Source organism: Squalius cephalus (assembly GCF_949319135.1).
Source record: "Squalius cephalus genome assembly, chromosome: 4".
NCBI lineage: Eukaryota > Metazoa > Chordata > Actinopteri > Cypriniformes > Leuciscidae > Squalius > Squalius cephalus.
Genome location: NC_137125.1, coordinates 41,992,227 through 42,009,236, shown reverse-complemented (window position 1 = coordinate 42,009,236; position 17,010 = coordinate 41,992,227). Strand labels below are relative to the sequence as shown.

Sequence of the window (17,010 nt, the reverse complement as noted above, 5' to 3'; positions counted from 1 at the left end):
GTACAGAACATCAGTGAGAACACTGTGATTTTACTCAATAGTAAAGACGTGCAAAATTGCATGTTGCCAAAAATGACTAGTTGGTGGGTGGCTTGAACAACTAGTCGACTAATCGGCCTTTAGGAAACAAATAGGCTGACCCGGTCAGATATATTGCTTACATTTCAATTGTTTTAGTGCTGATTCTTTAAAGGGAATGAATTTAAAAAGACTTTTCTGGAAGACTTCTACCTTAACACCTTTTTTTCAGTTATATACACACTACCATTCAGAAAGCTCAAAAGAATAGCATTAAAAAAAAAAAAATCTTTAGTAACAATATAAATGTCTTTATGGTCTCTTTTGATCAATTTAATGCATCCTTGCTGAATAAAATGTTAAAAATAAAAAAACCAAACTTTTGAACGCTACTGTAAATACATTTAATATAACCATCTGACCCATCTGTACTAAATAGGCCACTAGACCATTTTCACATAAATGAATAAGAAATGTAATGCCCTAATCCAATATAAATCAAATCAGTAAAGCAATCACGCAATACATAGTACATCAAATCCATTTCAAATTAATCTCATAAAGTGATCATCTGAAACAGGCTTGCTTGTGGTGTTAAGAATGTAGTTTTAGTCTGCGCTAGCCGCTGTCGACAGCGACATAAGGACCAACAGCAGGCAGATCAACAGCATTAGACCGACAGCCCTGTCACATCCTGCACAGCACCAGGCCGATGATTGGATCCAAGCTTCAAAACACCACAGGATAAACCAGCAGAGGGCCTGGAAGTGTCCTAGCATGACGCCTGCACCCTACACGGAACCATAGATCTTGCTTTTATATAAGCGGGAACTCTTAACGGCACAAATACTTATTCTTAAATGGCACAAAAAGCTAAAAAAAGTCAGACTTGACTACTGTATCCTGTTAATGTGGTGTAAAATCACTAGCTAAGAAGGCAGGAGGAGATTTACACTCAACTGACTGATGTCAGGTCTGATATGACTGGTCTGATATGATCTGTGCAGACGCTGCAGTCAAGTAGTGCATGTGTAAAACATTCCTTCAAAGCATCAGTGAAGCGGCATTCGAAACCTATTTCATTTCCACAACATGGGACGTTTCTGAGCGAGATGGGATTTCAAGTTGACATCCGCTGCAGAGAAACTTCAACCAAAACCTCCAGGACAGATTGGACTGTCCAGAGAAGATGATGATTCTGGGAAGTAGTTTGGTGTTTGGTCTATTTATTTTAAGAAGGACTGTGTGTTCTTCCTTGTAAACTGCAGTTTTGATCCTTCAAATTCAACAAAAATCTGTGGAATGCTTGAAGACAGTGAAATAATTTGCTCTGTGGCTGGACAAGACTGAAGCCATGCTGAATAATTGATCAAAAGATAAATGCTATACAGGCTGCTGTGAGTACACACACACACAGGAATCTAAGCTCTGTACTTCACACTGGGAGTGAAACTACTAATCAGTATGTGCAAAAAGTAATAAAATAGACTTTTCTCCTCCTTTATTTTGGCTTTGACATCACAGCACAGGGATGTTCTTGAGGGGCCAATCAGCTCAAATCGTGATGTCATAATGTTATTTTATATGCACCTCAGGTGATTGGCTCAAAAATTAGCAAAGATGGCAGACTTCAAATCACATACGCCAGTCAAGCAACTGGTATTACAGATCTGATTGTGAGTAACTTGGTTTATATTCGATCATCAGTTGTAGCTAGTGTAAAATGACCCAGTTATAGAAAGTCTAGAGTTTACCTGAATCCATAAGAGTGCATTTTCAGTCCACACTGCAGTGCTGTACCTTCAGACTTGTTAATGCTAATCGGTATAAGGTGTGTGAAACTAGAGCATCCGCAAACAACTTCCTCCATTCCTCTGACGGAAAAACCATCTGGAACTGTAGTGAACTACATAAAAGCCCCACCCAGGTAAAAAAAAAAAACTACCCCAAAAAATTCCAAAAATCTAGCCTCCGGCAAAGTTAAGGAAAGAGAAGCTCTGTGGGAACATTTTGGCGAACCCTCAGAGACTTCCAAGCTTATTGGCAGCTTTATTTCTGTTATGAGAAAGCTTACACCTCAAGCCCCATCCACATGTGGATAGCGTAGCTGTGAGATTACGTTTAATACACCAGGGCTGATCCACAGCACAGCAGGTCCCACTTTCATTATGCAACACCGCCTCACTGCTGTTCTGTTCTGATCCTTCGTGACTCTTTCACTGCTGACTGCAGAACTGAACTAATGCAACCTAAAGGAGACGTCTGCCTGCTCTTTCATCTCATGGTCATCCTCACCGCCGTACCATCTACAGATTACGTGGGCCATGAGGTTAATGCTTCCGCTTTAGAAAGTCCAGGAGGCAAGTGAATACACGCACACAACAATGAAGGAATGTACATGGGCAGCTGAGGCATTCTGTGTGATTCATGGCAAAATTATATGAATGTATATAAAGTGTGTATTTTAAGTCCCGTAAGGTAACCATTTCTGTTTTTCATATTTGTTTTAAGCATTCACAATATTATGTATATAGATCTATATAAATTCATAAAATATTTCAAATAAAGAACAAATATAAAATAAAAAAATATTTTTTAGAAAATAAATAAACAAAATTAAATATATTTATAAAATCATTAAAAACAATCATTAAAAACATTGGAATGAATATAAATATATATATGAATGTTCTCATAAAATGAATGTTCATTGGGATTTTTGCTAAAGATTATTTAATAGTCTTATTGAATTATTAGTCTTTCATAAAGATTAACTTTAAGTGAATGTTAAATAACAGTAAAAGTCATCTTAACGTAAAAATAGGGGAAATGAGTAGCATTTACTATTAAATATCCAGTATCAGTTGAATTTTGTATCAGTATCAGTTCTAATATTGCAAATCTGTATTTTTTAATAAAAAAAAAAATATTCTTGACTATTTTAGAAGTTTCTTTGGTGTGACAATTACATTTTTGATCATACAAAGATTTCATGTAGCTCAATTAATATGAGCTCATAAAGCTGCATGGATGATAATTCTGAAGCAATTCTCCTGGGAAATTGACATGTCCTGCGGTATGACATGCAATACTCTGTCTAAAACTATTTTAAATGTCAACTATCCACATACAAAGACTCAAACTAAGGCATTCACCACTGCATGTGAACACACGCACATCATATACTGTAAACTTAACAGCGTACAATCGAGTGTGATGCGTAAAATCACCAAAGTAATAAAGAAACTACTGTATGGTGCAAAGTAGCTGGTGATGACAGATAACTCAATGACAAAAGAAAGAAACAGCGAATGTTTAGCAATAAAAGCAGGTGAAATTGCAGGAAACAGTGGCTGGTGCTGCAGCGAGTAGAGAACAAAAGCTTTAACAGTGCATTAATCTAAAAAAAACAAAAACAACTAGAGGCAGCGCAATCCCTTATAATCCACCTTCTGCTTCACTCTTCCTCTAGTGCCAGTGACTTACCCAGAGTTTCGCCGCTCATTCGTGCAGTCAAGTCCTCCGTTCCCAAACATCCAAGTGTCCTGACCTGTGTTGACAAGCTGCCTCAACTCTCTGGCTCTCTTATAAAGCCCTGTGATTCATCACCTCAAAGCTCATATAAACATGCATTTTGTGTGGCAACAGATCTTTTCACAGTCTTTCTTCTCCAGTCTCCTCACGCTATCAAACCACAGAGGTTTGTACTCCAGCAAAAACGATCTCTGTCTGAACACGTCACCCCTTTCTCCTCCTCCTTCTGCCTTCTCTTGCTCCTCATTCACACTCTCCGCCTGTTACTATGGATACCCTGCTCCCATCCAGCGAGAAGCTGTGTGTTCGCGTGCCGTAGCGTGAGTGCAGCGCAGGTGACCGTTTCCTCGGCTTGTGAAGCAGTGTGAGACGGGAGACCGAACGTCCTTAACTCACTCTCTCCGCCTCACTCTCCCATATCTGTTTCCCCTCCCTCCCTCCCTTCCTCCCTCCCTCTCTCCCTCTCTCTCTCCCTCTCTCTCTTCATTGTTTAACGCGAGTTCCAGTGCTCGGCAACTGCACACTGCAGTAAGATTGCGATGCATTCATCCTGGTGTCATTTGTTCTAATCATCTCAAGTCTGGTTGACAAAATTTCAGAGTTGGCTTGTTGGGAAACATGACTGTCATGTTTACACTGATACACAAACACCAACAGGATTAACACACTGATCCAATGAAACCCAACAAGCGTAGAAGTTGTGGTTTGTTGGGGCAGCCTGAAATGGCCTAAATCCAAATGGCTTGTGGTCTGTCCTACTCCTTAAAGCTAGCACACAAACAACAACATGGCAATTATGGCTCTCAACATCTGAAATGCGTGAGGGCAATAAGTAGACTGGGTAAACCCAGCCCGATCTGATTTCGCCTTGAAGCTCAGGCTGGAAACCTGTACATTCTTCTATCCTGCTTCCGTTACAAATTTGCGGGGACCAATCACAAACTGGCTTATCCACCTGGCGCGCTATTGGCGGGTTTAATCCAATCCAATTCCTTTTAACCTCTTGACGATGCTCAATGGCTTCTTTAGTTTAGCAAACAAATCGCTCGAGTGAGTCTAACTTTAATGTTTTTTTTTTTTTGCACAACATGCAAAAATCGCTCGATGCCATTGACCGCTGATCAATGCTCCAAACCAACACGTTTGTCGTTTCCTGCCTGGAGTTTTCACTGCAAAGTACATCACCCGGATCGTTGGTCTGATTGGTTGAAGGACTATCCAATTGCGTACAGAGTCATTTGAACTATGCCCATTGATCACACCTCTTGTGCAGTAGAAAATACAGAGCAGACTCCCCAGACTAATGTTCAATCTTAAAAGATTGAGTTTGCTCTGGTGATAGCCAGACTAGGATATAAGTACATACAGGTTATACAGGTTATACTCTATAAAGACACCTGACGGAAATAGATTTCTGCAGCAGCGCTCTTAACTTGCCTCACAAGCACAAAAAACATTTGTCAAACTACATCAAAATGCTTAAAGCATTAGCATTAGAAATGAGCATGCAATAATAAGTTTCCATTATTGGTTGATAATTTGTGCAGTTTTCACTTGTATAATATATCATCTGTACCATATTAGTTATCGGTCGAGATGAGAGTTTTTTTCAATTTTATTGTTAATTATGTTAAATTATTGCTTTTATGTAAATGAAAACTCTTAACTGCACAAATTATCAACCGGTAATGGAAACTTAATAGTGCATGCTCATGATTTATTGCTCAGATCTGCTTTTCTTGTATAGCTGTTCACATTGTTGTTATAAATGTGGCCAATATCAGATTACAGTGCGAACAGATCATGGTCCTGGACTGACCCGTGTGCGCGAAAAGAACGATAAAAAGACGTCACGCAGCACACTGTCATATGGAAGTAAACAAGGAAGCCATTAAAGTAAGCGATTACCCGTTTAGTTATGGTGCGATCTGCTGTGGAATCCAGCGAATTGTTGCGCAGGCAATATAAAAATACAAAGACGAGGATGCAAAAAAAGAGAGAAAAGTTTTTAAACATTTATGATACAAGCCCTTGTGTTTTGCTTGTAGAGCAGTCACTGTAATACTTGTGAGCTCTGACACATCACTGTCCTTCACTGACTACCTTTCTCAACTGTCTCGATAACTTCGGGTAACTGACTCGCATGAGCGCAGACTTGTAAGAATGTTGCTCTAGAGTACTCTGACGTACTGTAAAAGTCGCATGAATTCCGATATGACTGTTCAGACTGAGGTCGCATTGCAAAACATCTGACTTGCATTTAGGACCACATATGGAAGTGGCACAAATCAAAACTGAAAAGATCAGATTCCATGTGATTTTGTGCTGTTCACACTGTCATGAGAAAAACAGATTTAGGCCACATTTACCTGCCGTCTGAACATTATCTTTGCATCATCTAACGCTCACTAAAAGTGACACTGGTGAATGTAATCTTAAGCAAATTTTAAGCAGATATCCATTTTTCATACTGAAAATTCACTTTGTTTTATTTAGATGAAACGGTACAGAATTTTATTACTGAACATTTATTGGTTATTGGCCATAACTTGAAAATAATTATATAATAAATAAGCCTTAAGCGTGCTAAATTTTTAGTACAGCGAGCGAATGCGTGCTAAATTTTTAGTACAGCGAGCGAATGTGTGAAAATAATTTTAATTTTTTATGTTTTGTTTTACCACAGGCTGTGAGCGTGTACGCACAAATTAAATACATACATGTGAGTGGCAAATATATACACTGCTGTTCAAAAGATTGAGGTCTTTTTAAAGAAATTAATATTTCCATATGCATTAAATTGATCAAAAGTGACAGTAAGACATTTATTATGTATTATTTCAAATAAAAGCTGTTGTTTAGAACTTTTGATTCAACAAAGAATCAGGGTTGTCATAAGCAGCACAACTGTTTTCAGCATTGATAATAATCAGAAATGCAGCTTTGGTTGTGCATAAGAGACATCCATCAAAAACTTTTAAACGCTAATGTAAGACATAATGTAAAGTCATGATTTGTTTCACAAATCTTTTGTCAAATCAGCTTAGGTTCAAAAATGTTGTTCAGATAACATACTATTTTGAGTTTCTTTTGAATAAGCTAATCTTTTTCTTTGTATCAACTCAAATTTTTTGTTTAAATGAACTAAACATTTTAGGGCAACCAGGTAAGGCTGCTTACTTTAAGTTAAACCAACAAATAATTTTTAGTGCAAATGCTTTTGTGTCTGTTATTATGCAAAATAGATATGACAAGAAATATTGTATATTTTGACAGTAGAATGACGCCAGAGACATAAAACCAGGCCAGCTATTTAGAAAAAAAAAGAAAAAAAAAGACACAGTTCCCTGGGACAACGTCCAATTATACAATAATATTTGACTGCGGAAAGACCAATCAGAATCCAGTATTCCACTGAGCCGTGTAATAAATACATTTTACTGTTTGAAACCCAAGCCTCCTCCATGAACGTCATGCTAAATCTATTTTTATGAATGCGCTTAGTGGCCGTCCTTAAGAAACAGCCCTCTGCTGGGGCCACTGGATCATCTTGATACCCATCAGCAGGATCTGTCCTACAGGAATAATCTCAGCTCACCCTCACCCTGAGAACAACACTCGCATGGTCATGTGCCAAATGTGTGTCAGTGTGCGTCAATTCAACACATGTACCTACAGGCCAACCCACCCACACTTGTACATATCGTATACATAGTACAGCACACACACACTTACATATACAGAACAGTCCTCAATGTGTCTTTTGGTATTAAAGCAAATGTTTTGTCATCGTTAAGGTGAGAGGCAGTGTAATACGGGAGCCAAAAGGAAAGAACAGATAGACAGAAAAAAGGGGGAGACTGTGTGTGTGTGTGTGTTTGATGGGCCTGCTGTGTTAACGAAGGCAGTAGCCATCTGCTAGTGTAAGAAAAGACAATTTGCAATCTGTGCATTTGGAGAAGTGACAGGAAGTAATGAAAACAGGAATGCAACACAAAGGACATGGAAACTCATTATAACACATACACAGTCTGCGAAGCGTAAGTGTTGGACCACGCACACTTAAAGGATACATGCCCTTACACACTTACTCACACACAAACACGTCAGTTTTGAATCATCCTTGCTGTCTCTATGGTAACTACCGCCAGCAGTCATGGCAACCGCGTAACAGTTGTTTAAAAAAACGAGCTAAACTATTATTACGAGCTAAATTACTTCTGACCGCCTACCAACACGACCCAAGCACGGCTAACATTAACCAGAAACATTAACCACAAAGCCAGCGGCTGCCGGGAAACACAACTTGGCACAACATGTGACATGAAATAACAAGTGCTATTTAAATACATTATACAGAATGGTAAAAATCAGAACTGTTCTAAAAAAAAAAAAAAAACACACACCGTACAAGTCGAAAAGTGTCATTTTATACAATTCTGTCTTGTATGCAAAAACCATTCGTGTGAACTGATGGAGGCGTGACCTTATTCACCTTCCCACAGAAAACAACCACAGCTCAAACCAGACATTTTTTGGATCAAATAATAATAATGAAAATGCAATATGAGTGTGCATTAAAAAGCCACAGACTTGCGGCCGCTCGGCCATACGGGTCCAAATACTCCATTCTCCTCAAACACAATTCCAGGCTGGCTTGGATGCATTTTGTTTGGGGATTAAGACCATGATGTTCAAACTGCATCTAAGAGGTGATAAAAATCTATAATTATTATAAATAATGACTATATACAGTATATACAGTCATTTTCATGACAAACGTTCCCTTTACAGTGATGGTCACAGCATAGAAATAAAAAAGTAGTGTTAAGTATAATGTTTGTACAGTATGTGTGCAAGAGAACAATCATAGAGCTTCTTGGGAATGCAGACATGTTGAGCCCTGTTATGAATATTATCAGATGACTGCCTGTGGTAACCCCGAGGCCGGACACACACATACGCGCAAGTCTATCGCTCTCTAATAGGGTGAACACACACATACAGGCTCTTACACGCATGGAATGATGCTGTTGAGACACCAGAAACACACAAACACGAAAGACATCAAGAAGTCTTTAATGAGGCTGTTTGCTTTACGTCAATGTCTCTGCTTGTTCACACTGAATTACTCTGCTTCTCCTTTGGGAGGCAAAAACCTGTCCTGTGTGTCAAAACTGTTCAAAATCAGAACACGATCGTCATTTTTTCCATTTCTTAATATTCACAACGAAACTACATTTAAAATGATAATTTCTGCAAGCTAAATAGTTCTTGCAATGTTCATGTGAAATAAATGTGTGATTAGAAAAGAAAGTGACATTAAACACTTCACACAGACATTTAAAATGATGTAATGTTGTCTCAAATCACTCACAAACCACTAAACATAGATGCTTCTATTGTTTTTATGTATTGACATAATATTTAGTCCATTAGATTTACATTAGATTAGATATATTAAATGTAAATGCATTTTGTATGTAATATATAATATTAACAATACTTTGGCAATGCAAACCTTTATCATACCAATAAATATTTTAATTTTGAACTGTAGGCTACTTCATAGTTCACTGGCCAAAAAAAAGAGTGATAGCGCCATCTAGTGAACAGAAGGTGTATTACAACTTGAGAGACAGTTGCAAACATTCTTGTCATTCATGAAATTTGATAAAAAATAGGGAGCGAAGTGGGATTTTGGAACAAAAGCAATGATGGACAGAACTCAGGTAATCCAAGAGCGAGATCAAGCTGTATCTGATTCAGGTGACATATTGGATCATCAATTAGATTGGCCTTGGTTTAAATGTTATTCTCACTGAATCTCCGGAATATGACAGAAAGTAATCAAATAAAAGCATAGTGGTATGATCCAGTGTGTGTGTGTGTGTGTGTATACTTATAGTATAGTTTCACAATTTGATATCAAATTAACTTTGACCTTATACACCACAGTGTGCTTGTGAAATTGTTTATGAACAGCAATAACACACACATCTTGTCACTGTCTTATCCAGTAGCCTCAGCATCTGTTGCCCTGAGCATTTATGAGCTGATTTAATCTGGACCACTCTCTCCCATTGCCCTCTTTCTCTCTTCTCCCCTGCCTCACTTCATACTATCGCTCCTCAATCTCTGAACCAAACTGCTATACTGCTGTGCTATCGGTCATCGTGTTTTATTGTAAGGTTGACATTCTCTAAGAAACACAAAAACAAGGCAACATTCTGTCCTGTTTCCCTCAGTGCTTTCTCTCTCTTCGTCTTCTTGGCTTCAGACTGTGTACTGCCCTGCATAAAGTGTCTTCTCTTTCACTCTGAGACTCTCTCAGTCTCATTTACAGCAGAGAGTTCAGGACAGCGACCCGGGAGACAGAGGTGCTCTGTGATCCGTCTAAATTCGAGGCTCATTAGAGGAAGTTCAGAATGTCCCATTCCGTACACACGCACACTCACACTCACATTAAAGAAGAACTCCGGTCAATTTTAACATTGAGCTCATTTTTTTGTAAATTTGGAGTGCTGTCAATACAGAGAACAACGACAAAAATCGGTGTTGCCTACACCGTGTTATCCTCTTTTTAAAATTTGCACCCTGTTGACTTCAATGGGGCAATATTTAAACCTGCTTTTAGCCTCTTAACATCCTTGATGTGTCATTACAAGTGCACAGGTCATGTGAGTGATTCCTTCAGAGTGAACGCGTGTGAATCTGACTGCAGTAGATGTGAAAAATGGATAAAAATGATGTTATTTAAGCCAGCGCAAATACCTGTGTTTACATCCTGTTTTCGGTTGAAGTCCAAAGTAGTCGATTGTCGAGTTCACGCGCATAGATTTAGTTACCTATGATCACGCACGTGAACTCGACAATCGACTACTTTGGACTTCAACCGAAAACAGGATGTGAGCTAATGGATGTAAAACAAAAAAAATGAGCTCAATGTTAAAATTGACCGGAGTTCTCCTTTAACGCACACTAAATCTGAAGAAATGCCTTGCACTGCCTACTTTCATTCATAGATTTGACACCAATATGACGTGACTAATCACATGCGGAACTGTGTTATTTTAGTATTATTTATCTATTATTATTGCTATTATTCATATTTTGAATTAGCTTTTTTTCTTTAGTTTTCATCTATTTTATCTTTATAACAATTAACAAAAAATGATTTTTTATAGTTTTAATTTTAATGCTAAGATGAAAACAAAAAAATACTGAAATTTGTATGTGAGTTTATCATTACACAAACCTATCATATGGCTTCAGAACACTTGGAATATAGTGTACAATTCATATGGATTACTTCTATGGACATTTTATGGGTTTTTTTTTTGTCCATTTTGGAACTTGACAGCTGCAGTCCCCATCCATGTTCATTATATGGAAGAGAGGAGAGTAAACATTCTCATAAACAACTCCTTTGTGTTCCACAGAAGAAAGAAATATGATTTGAACAAACATGGAGGTGAGAATATTATTACTGGTAGAATATTTGGACTAACTTTCTTTAAAGACATTTATTCACCATACAACCATTATAACATGTGTAAAGCTTCCTATATGCACAGTGGTATTGTTAAGCAAACATTCCGCCTACATCAGTTTTAATAAAGCTTTGTGTATTAATTAAACACTGAGCCTGAGGGAATGACAATACAAAACACACAAACATGCACACATACACTGTACTAGTGTGTTTTACCACAGACGCATGGTCACCACACACATTTGCGAACACAAACAATCAGACAACTTCCAACAATAATCTTTAGCTGAATTTATTCATTCAAAAGCATAAAAACACAGATTTGCCTTCCTCTGACTCCCTCTTGTGGCCATACCATGTGTTTATTACCACTGCAGCATTCTACTTTCCACAGTGAGTGAGTGAGTGAGTGGGTGTGTGTGTGTGTGTGTGTGTGTGTGTGTGTGTGTGTGTGTGTGTGTGTGTGTTTTCAAGTGCTGAAGAAATCACATCCCACATTATTATATAATCTGCTCTCTCTTTTTCTCTGTTTCTCTTTCTCTCTCTCTCTCTCTCTCGGTTGAAAAGTGAGTGAAATTAGCATACGTGAGGCTGTAATTAGAGTAATTTAACACCAAATCTGTTAAAGCAACGACACATGATCTCACTGTCATCAAACATGCCATTTTAGTTTTTATCCAACACAGAAGAAGAAGAAAAAAAAAAATCACAATTTCCATTTTACACATGTGGGCTGCAGAAATAACGACTGAAGAAATTATAGAATTGTACGTAAAAGATGCCTTCATTTTATCTGGTAAAGACTTAAGAGCTCAAACTGTTGCATCAATATGAGTGTGCGGATATTTACTATGTTCTCCTGCAGAAATATTTCCCAAACGTGTGGAAAATACACATTTTTCAAAAACAGATCCAGTTATACTGAAATTTCTACTGTTCAGTGTCATACAGGAGACGCTACCATTATAGCTGTGGTTTCGCTGCAGTCGAAAGCAAGACAGATCGGACAGGATTGTTTATCAAACCAATACAATTACAGGCAACATTCAGAGCCAACCGAAACTCCATTACGACAAATCAGCCAATAGGACGTCAGAATGATTCAGTATGATGTCTCGCAACCTCTGGTTGTCATTTCAAAGATCCTTCAGCAAATCTTGTTTCAAGAGACAGCTTCATTCCAACTACACTCGCACAACTATAACAAAATATACAGCTAAACACTCAAGTGTGTGTGTGTGTGTACATACAGGGTTCTCACATCTTTTAATCAATGAATTTCCATGACTAGCGATTTGTAAAAAAAACATTTTAAAGAGATCTCAAAGAGAACTCAATAAGAGTGATTTATAGCTAATGAAATAATTATATTATATTACGTTTAAGTACTTTTCCAGGTTTGGACAACATCTCTCTTTTTTAAATTCCCTATATTTCCAGGTTTTCCTTGACTGTGGGGACCCTGTACATATTGTTTAAGAGCCAAAGGCAAATAAATGCATGTGCTCAGAACAAGGCAACAGACAGGAAAGTGAGGAAAGCAGGACTTACGTTGATGAGCTCGATCTCCCAGATCTTCTTGACCAGCTCCATGGAGGTGTAGCCGTTGATGAGGAAAGATTTGGTGTAGTCTCCCAGCTCCAGAGACTCCAGCCATTCGGCCACTGAAGTAGGATTATTTCCATCGTAACCAATGGGCCGCACCTTAAACACGGAAACAACCCGTTAAACAAACATATCGGCAACCAAACCAGAGGCTGGACACAGTTTGGGGTACGAATAGAGAGGTCCAATAACAGGAAATGTTGTTATTCCATGCTGGAAACACCTGTTTGGAGAACTAGTGTGAATTTCAATTCTGCTCCACATTGGTTTGGTGCTGGTCTAGCAGATAAATAAGGGAGAAACAAGCTAACGAAACAAAACAATGTTTTTTTTCCATGCAATCATTCCCATATTTATTGATAAAATAACACATACTGAATACACCGCAAAAGGCTTTGGATAAAAGCATCTGCCAAATGCATAAATGTAAATGCAGAGAAGCTATCAGCTAAAGCAGCGTTTGAAAGCGCTGACTGCAGATGAAAAAGTTTTTCTCTTCTCATATCTCTCTCTTTCAGACACATACCATTTCCTGTCCTTAATCTTAAATTCAACTTCTTTTCAAAGGAATCATTTTCATTTTGAACCTAAAAATGAAAGTTGTCATCCTTTGCTTTTCCATATAATTCAGCTCAATGGGGATTCGGGCCGTTGAGCTCCGAAATAACAAAAGAAGCACCATAAAAGTATCAGAATTAGTAGAAATTTATAGTGAATAGTGACTTAAATTGGGTCTTTTAGTAGTTCAGGCTAATTTTATGGTGCTTTTTTTGAGCACGCAACAGCATTAACTTTTATTGTGGAAAAGAACACCCAGAACATTCTTTAAAATATCTTCTTTTGTGTTCCACTGAGGAAATAAAGTAATGCAGGTTTGACACAATGTAATTTTTGGGTGATCTACCCCTTTAAACTCACCCCTCTCCGCTCATGTTTGAGGTTTCCACATCAGTTTGAACAAAAGCAGCTTTGCACATTAATGTGTGTGTGCACGTACATGCGTGTCCTTTCTATCTTATCAGAACACACAAACATTCCCCTCTGCGGGGTCCTTTCAGAGATTGTGAAGGAGAATGGGAGCGCAAGGTTGTTTGGGACACAAGTGAGATTTATTTGATGTCGAGTCGCCTGCACATACACACGCACTCTTATATGGCAATACCAGAGGCTTTGCTGGATTACTCTGGAGGGGGTCCTAAATTGAGCACTCTTGGGGGGAGGGTGCACTCTGGGATGTGTATGTGTGATAAATGTGGATACCATGTAACCTCATTTAGAAATGAAATCCATGACACACACATGTATCACATACAGAATTCCATGAAGAATCTTTAACATCCATGGAATCTTTCCACTGCATATAAGTTATAGTGGGAAAAGGTTCTTTAGATGTTTAAAATATTTAAAAATGTATAAAAATGGTTATTTTAAGAACTGTTCACTGAAAGGTTCTTTTGGCAAATGAAAAATGGTTCTTCTATGACATCGCGGCAAAAACTCTGAGTGAACTCATTACAATGCTCTCCAGTTCAGTGTCTTTGTGTAAGTCACTGAACTCCCATTAGGATTGCCTGACCGTGGCATATCAACCCATTACATTTGCAAACACAGCGTGAAGCCCAAGTATATCATTTTTGGAGCTTTACAGCAACTGGTCACTATTTGTTGTCATTGTAAATTAAAATCCTGCAGGTTTGGATCTAGGTAGGATCGGTGAGGGAATGTTAAATTTGTTTTAAAAACAAATTTGGTTCTGAATGCATTGTTAGCTGATATTTTTGGAGCTGGAAGCACCCTGTGAGAGCCCTAGGAGTCCCTGATGTCTTTACTCACCCTGGGTAGCAGGCGAATAGCCTGAAGAAGTCGCTGTCTGTGGCCAGAGTTTAAAATCCCGATCTCCAGCAAGTCCTGGTCCTCCACAACATTACTGCCCTGCAGTACAAAAAAAAAACAGTTACAAATCTAATAAGCTGTACTACTATAAGGTTCACTGCAACATGTGTTGAAGTAGTAACAAACAAATATGTTAATATTAATTCATATTATTAATAATAATAATACTACACTAAAAAAAGTTATTTGTTTTACTATAAAGGTGAACTGCAACAATAACAATAGCAAAAACAAATAAAACAAAGAAAATATGAATAATTATTATAATTATTACATAACATTACTGTCCTGCTGTAAAAAATAAAATAGAATTGTATTACGATAAAGGTGCGCTGCAACAATGTGTTGATGTAGTCAAATTAATAATAATAATTTGCTATGTATTGTGCACCACAATAATGTGTTGAAGTAGTAACAAAAACAAATAAGCAAAGAAAACAAATAAATAAATACATAAAATAATAAGTACTATTATTATTAATAATAATTCATTAAAATATTATTATAGTTAGGCAGTTATAGTTTATTATTAGGCAGATTCCATCTAGTTTACATGGACAGATAAATAAGGCATAAGCTGCAATTTTCTCTAATTAAAAAAATTGCCCTCTTCAGCTTGCACGAGCACGAACCCAATCAGAGATCCATAAGGCCATCAAACAGTATTCAAATCAACAACCCCCAACTTGATGTGCACAGGTGCAAGAAACACATGCTGTCTCACACACACACACACACACACACACACACACACACACACACACACACACACACACACACACACACCTGCTGTTCATGCAGAGTTTCACCTTTAATGACCTTTCACAAACTCCAATCAGACCAATCAACCTCCTATCCAACAGGGCCAGAGATCTGAAAATACACACTATACCTAACAAACACACACCCAGCCTCCCTATTATAGAATTAATAGTATCGCATTTCCACCATGTGATTCGCCCATCTACAGAACAGAAACAGGACAGACACGCACACACGCACACACACACACACACACAGAAATACAAGGTGTATGAAAACATGCAGGCTATGATGTGTCTGTATCACTTCACAAAGCTGATAAACTTTGTGATCCAACAACTCAAGTATAATGTATAGCTGCTGAAATCACCTCTGAGCACCAGCATCTGCTCCATTCACAGCAATACAATCCAGACCAGAGTAATGGCACTCGGAGTAGATTTAGATTAATTGCAGGTGTCCCAAGACATTACTAATCAATCACAGCACAGACCTGCTGAAAGAATACTGTATAATCTCTGCTATTTTTTTAAACAGCACAGTATGCATTATACAAAGATAAATGTTTGCAAAAGTATCCTTCATTGCTGTCCCATTACACTGCATGTTTAATTCAGCAAGCAGCATTAAGTTATCATCTTGGAAATTAATACATGTTCAATGCAAGCTTGTGTAAAATGTCTCAACTCTTAGCAGTTTGATCAAACAATGGGTCAAAAAATAAAAAATTAGAGTTGATCATTTCAGTTTCTTTGCAATTCAAAGGTCTAGTTGAGTCCATAGCATTTTGGGAAACAGTATTTCATACAGTGTGTTGAAACTGCACAGTATAGATACTATAATCTCAGCATTTACTGTATGTGTAAAAGTAAAAAAGCTGCCTAAATGTTACTGTTATAGATTAATGTAATGTTTAACATCCTTAAATAATGCATTAAGCTGTTTAACTGTTCTGTGTGTTTATTTTTTCCTTCTTTTTAGAAAAGCTCTTTACACTGCCTTTAATTTATGAATGAAAGTTCAACATGAAATTGAATTCAACAAATTTATGGGAACTTTTTTATAGGAATTCAAAATTCGGGACAAGTAAAAGCATGATTAATTGTTCACCCTCATTACCCAACCTACTGTATATGACCTTCATTATGCTATGCAACACAAAAGAAGATATTATGAAGAAATGTTTTTGTCCATATAATGAAAGTGAATGGGAGCTAAAACAACATTGGACCTCATAGACATTCATTGTATGAAAATAAAAACAAGACAAAAAAATAAATAATAATAATTCTGTTTCACAGAAAGTCATAAAGGCTGTTTTTGGATGGAATGCCCCTTTAAGCTGCAACCTTAAAATGACCAGAAATAGGAAATAGAAAACTGTGTACTACTGGCTTTTTTAGTGATGCTAAAATACACAGTAATACAACTTCATATTTACACATAATAAACTGCCACACCATTCTCATCAACCAGTCTGTCAATGACTCACACAGAACCACAGTGACATCCACCTAGGCTACGTTTACACGGAAACGATCTGAAGAGAAAACGCAAAAGTGATCACTTTTTATTCTGCGTTTAGACAAGCGTTATTGGGGGAGGGGGGGGGGATGTGCGTGCATACGGTGACGCAAAAGTCATATTTTTTTTGCATATATATCAATACGGTGACGCAAAAAAATATATGACTTGAATATGAA

At 37.6% G+C, this 17,010-nt stretch overlaps 1 protein-coding gene across 10 annotated transcripts in view; it reads right to left on the bottom strand.

Moving 5' to 3' along the window:
• The window catches only part of anks1b (ankyrin repeat and sterile alpha motif domain containing 1B), a 170,790-nt gene that overhangs the window by 30,634 nt on the left and 123,146 nt on the right, over positions 1-17,010 (bottom strand). For 7 of the 10 annotated variants that reach the window (XM_079869804.1, XM_079869803.1, XM_079869805.1 and 4 more), the window contains 2 exons: positions 14,486-14,584; positions 12,599-12,751 (listed from right to left, as the gene is read on the bottom strand). In XM_079869804.1, coding sequence (XP_079725930.1) covers positions 12,599-12,751; positions 14,486-14,584 — 252 coding nt within the window. Of the gene's footprint in view, positions 1-3,504; positions 3,989-12,598; positions 12,752-14,485; positions 14,585-17,010 lie in introns of those variants that run through there. The other 3 variants (XM_079869809.1, XM_079869810.1, XM_079869811.1) reach the window with 3 other exon arrangements.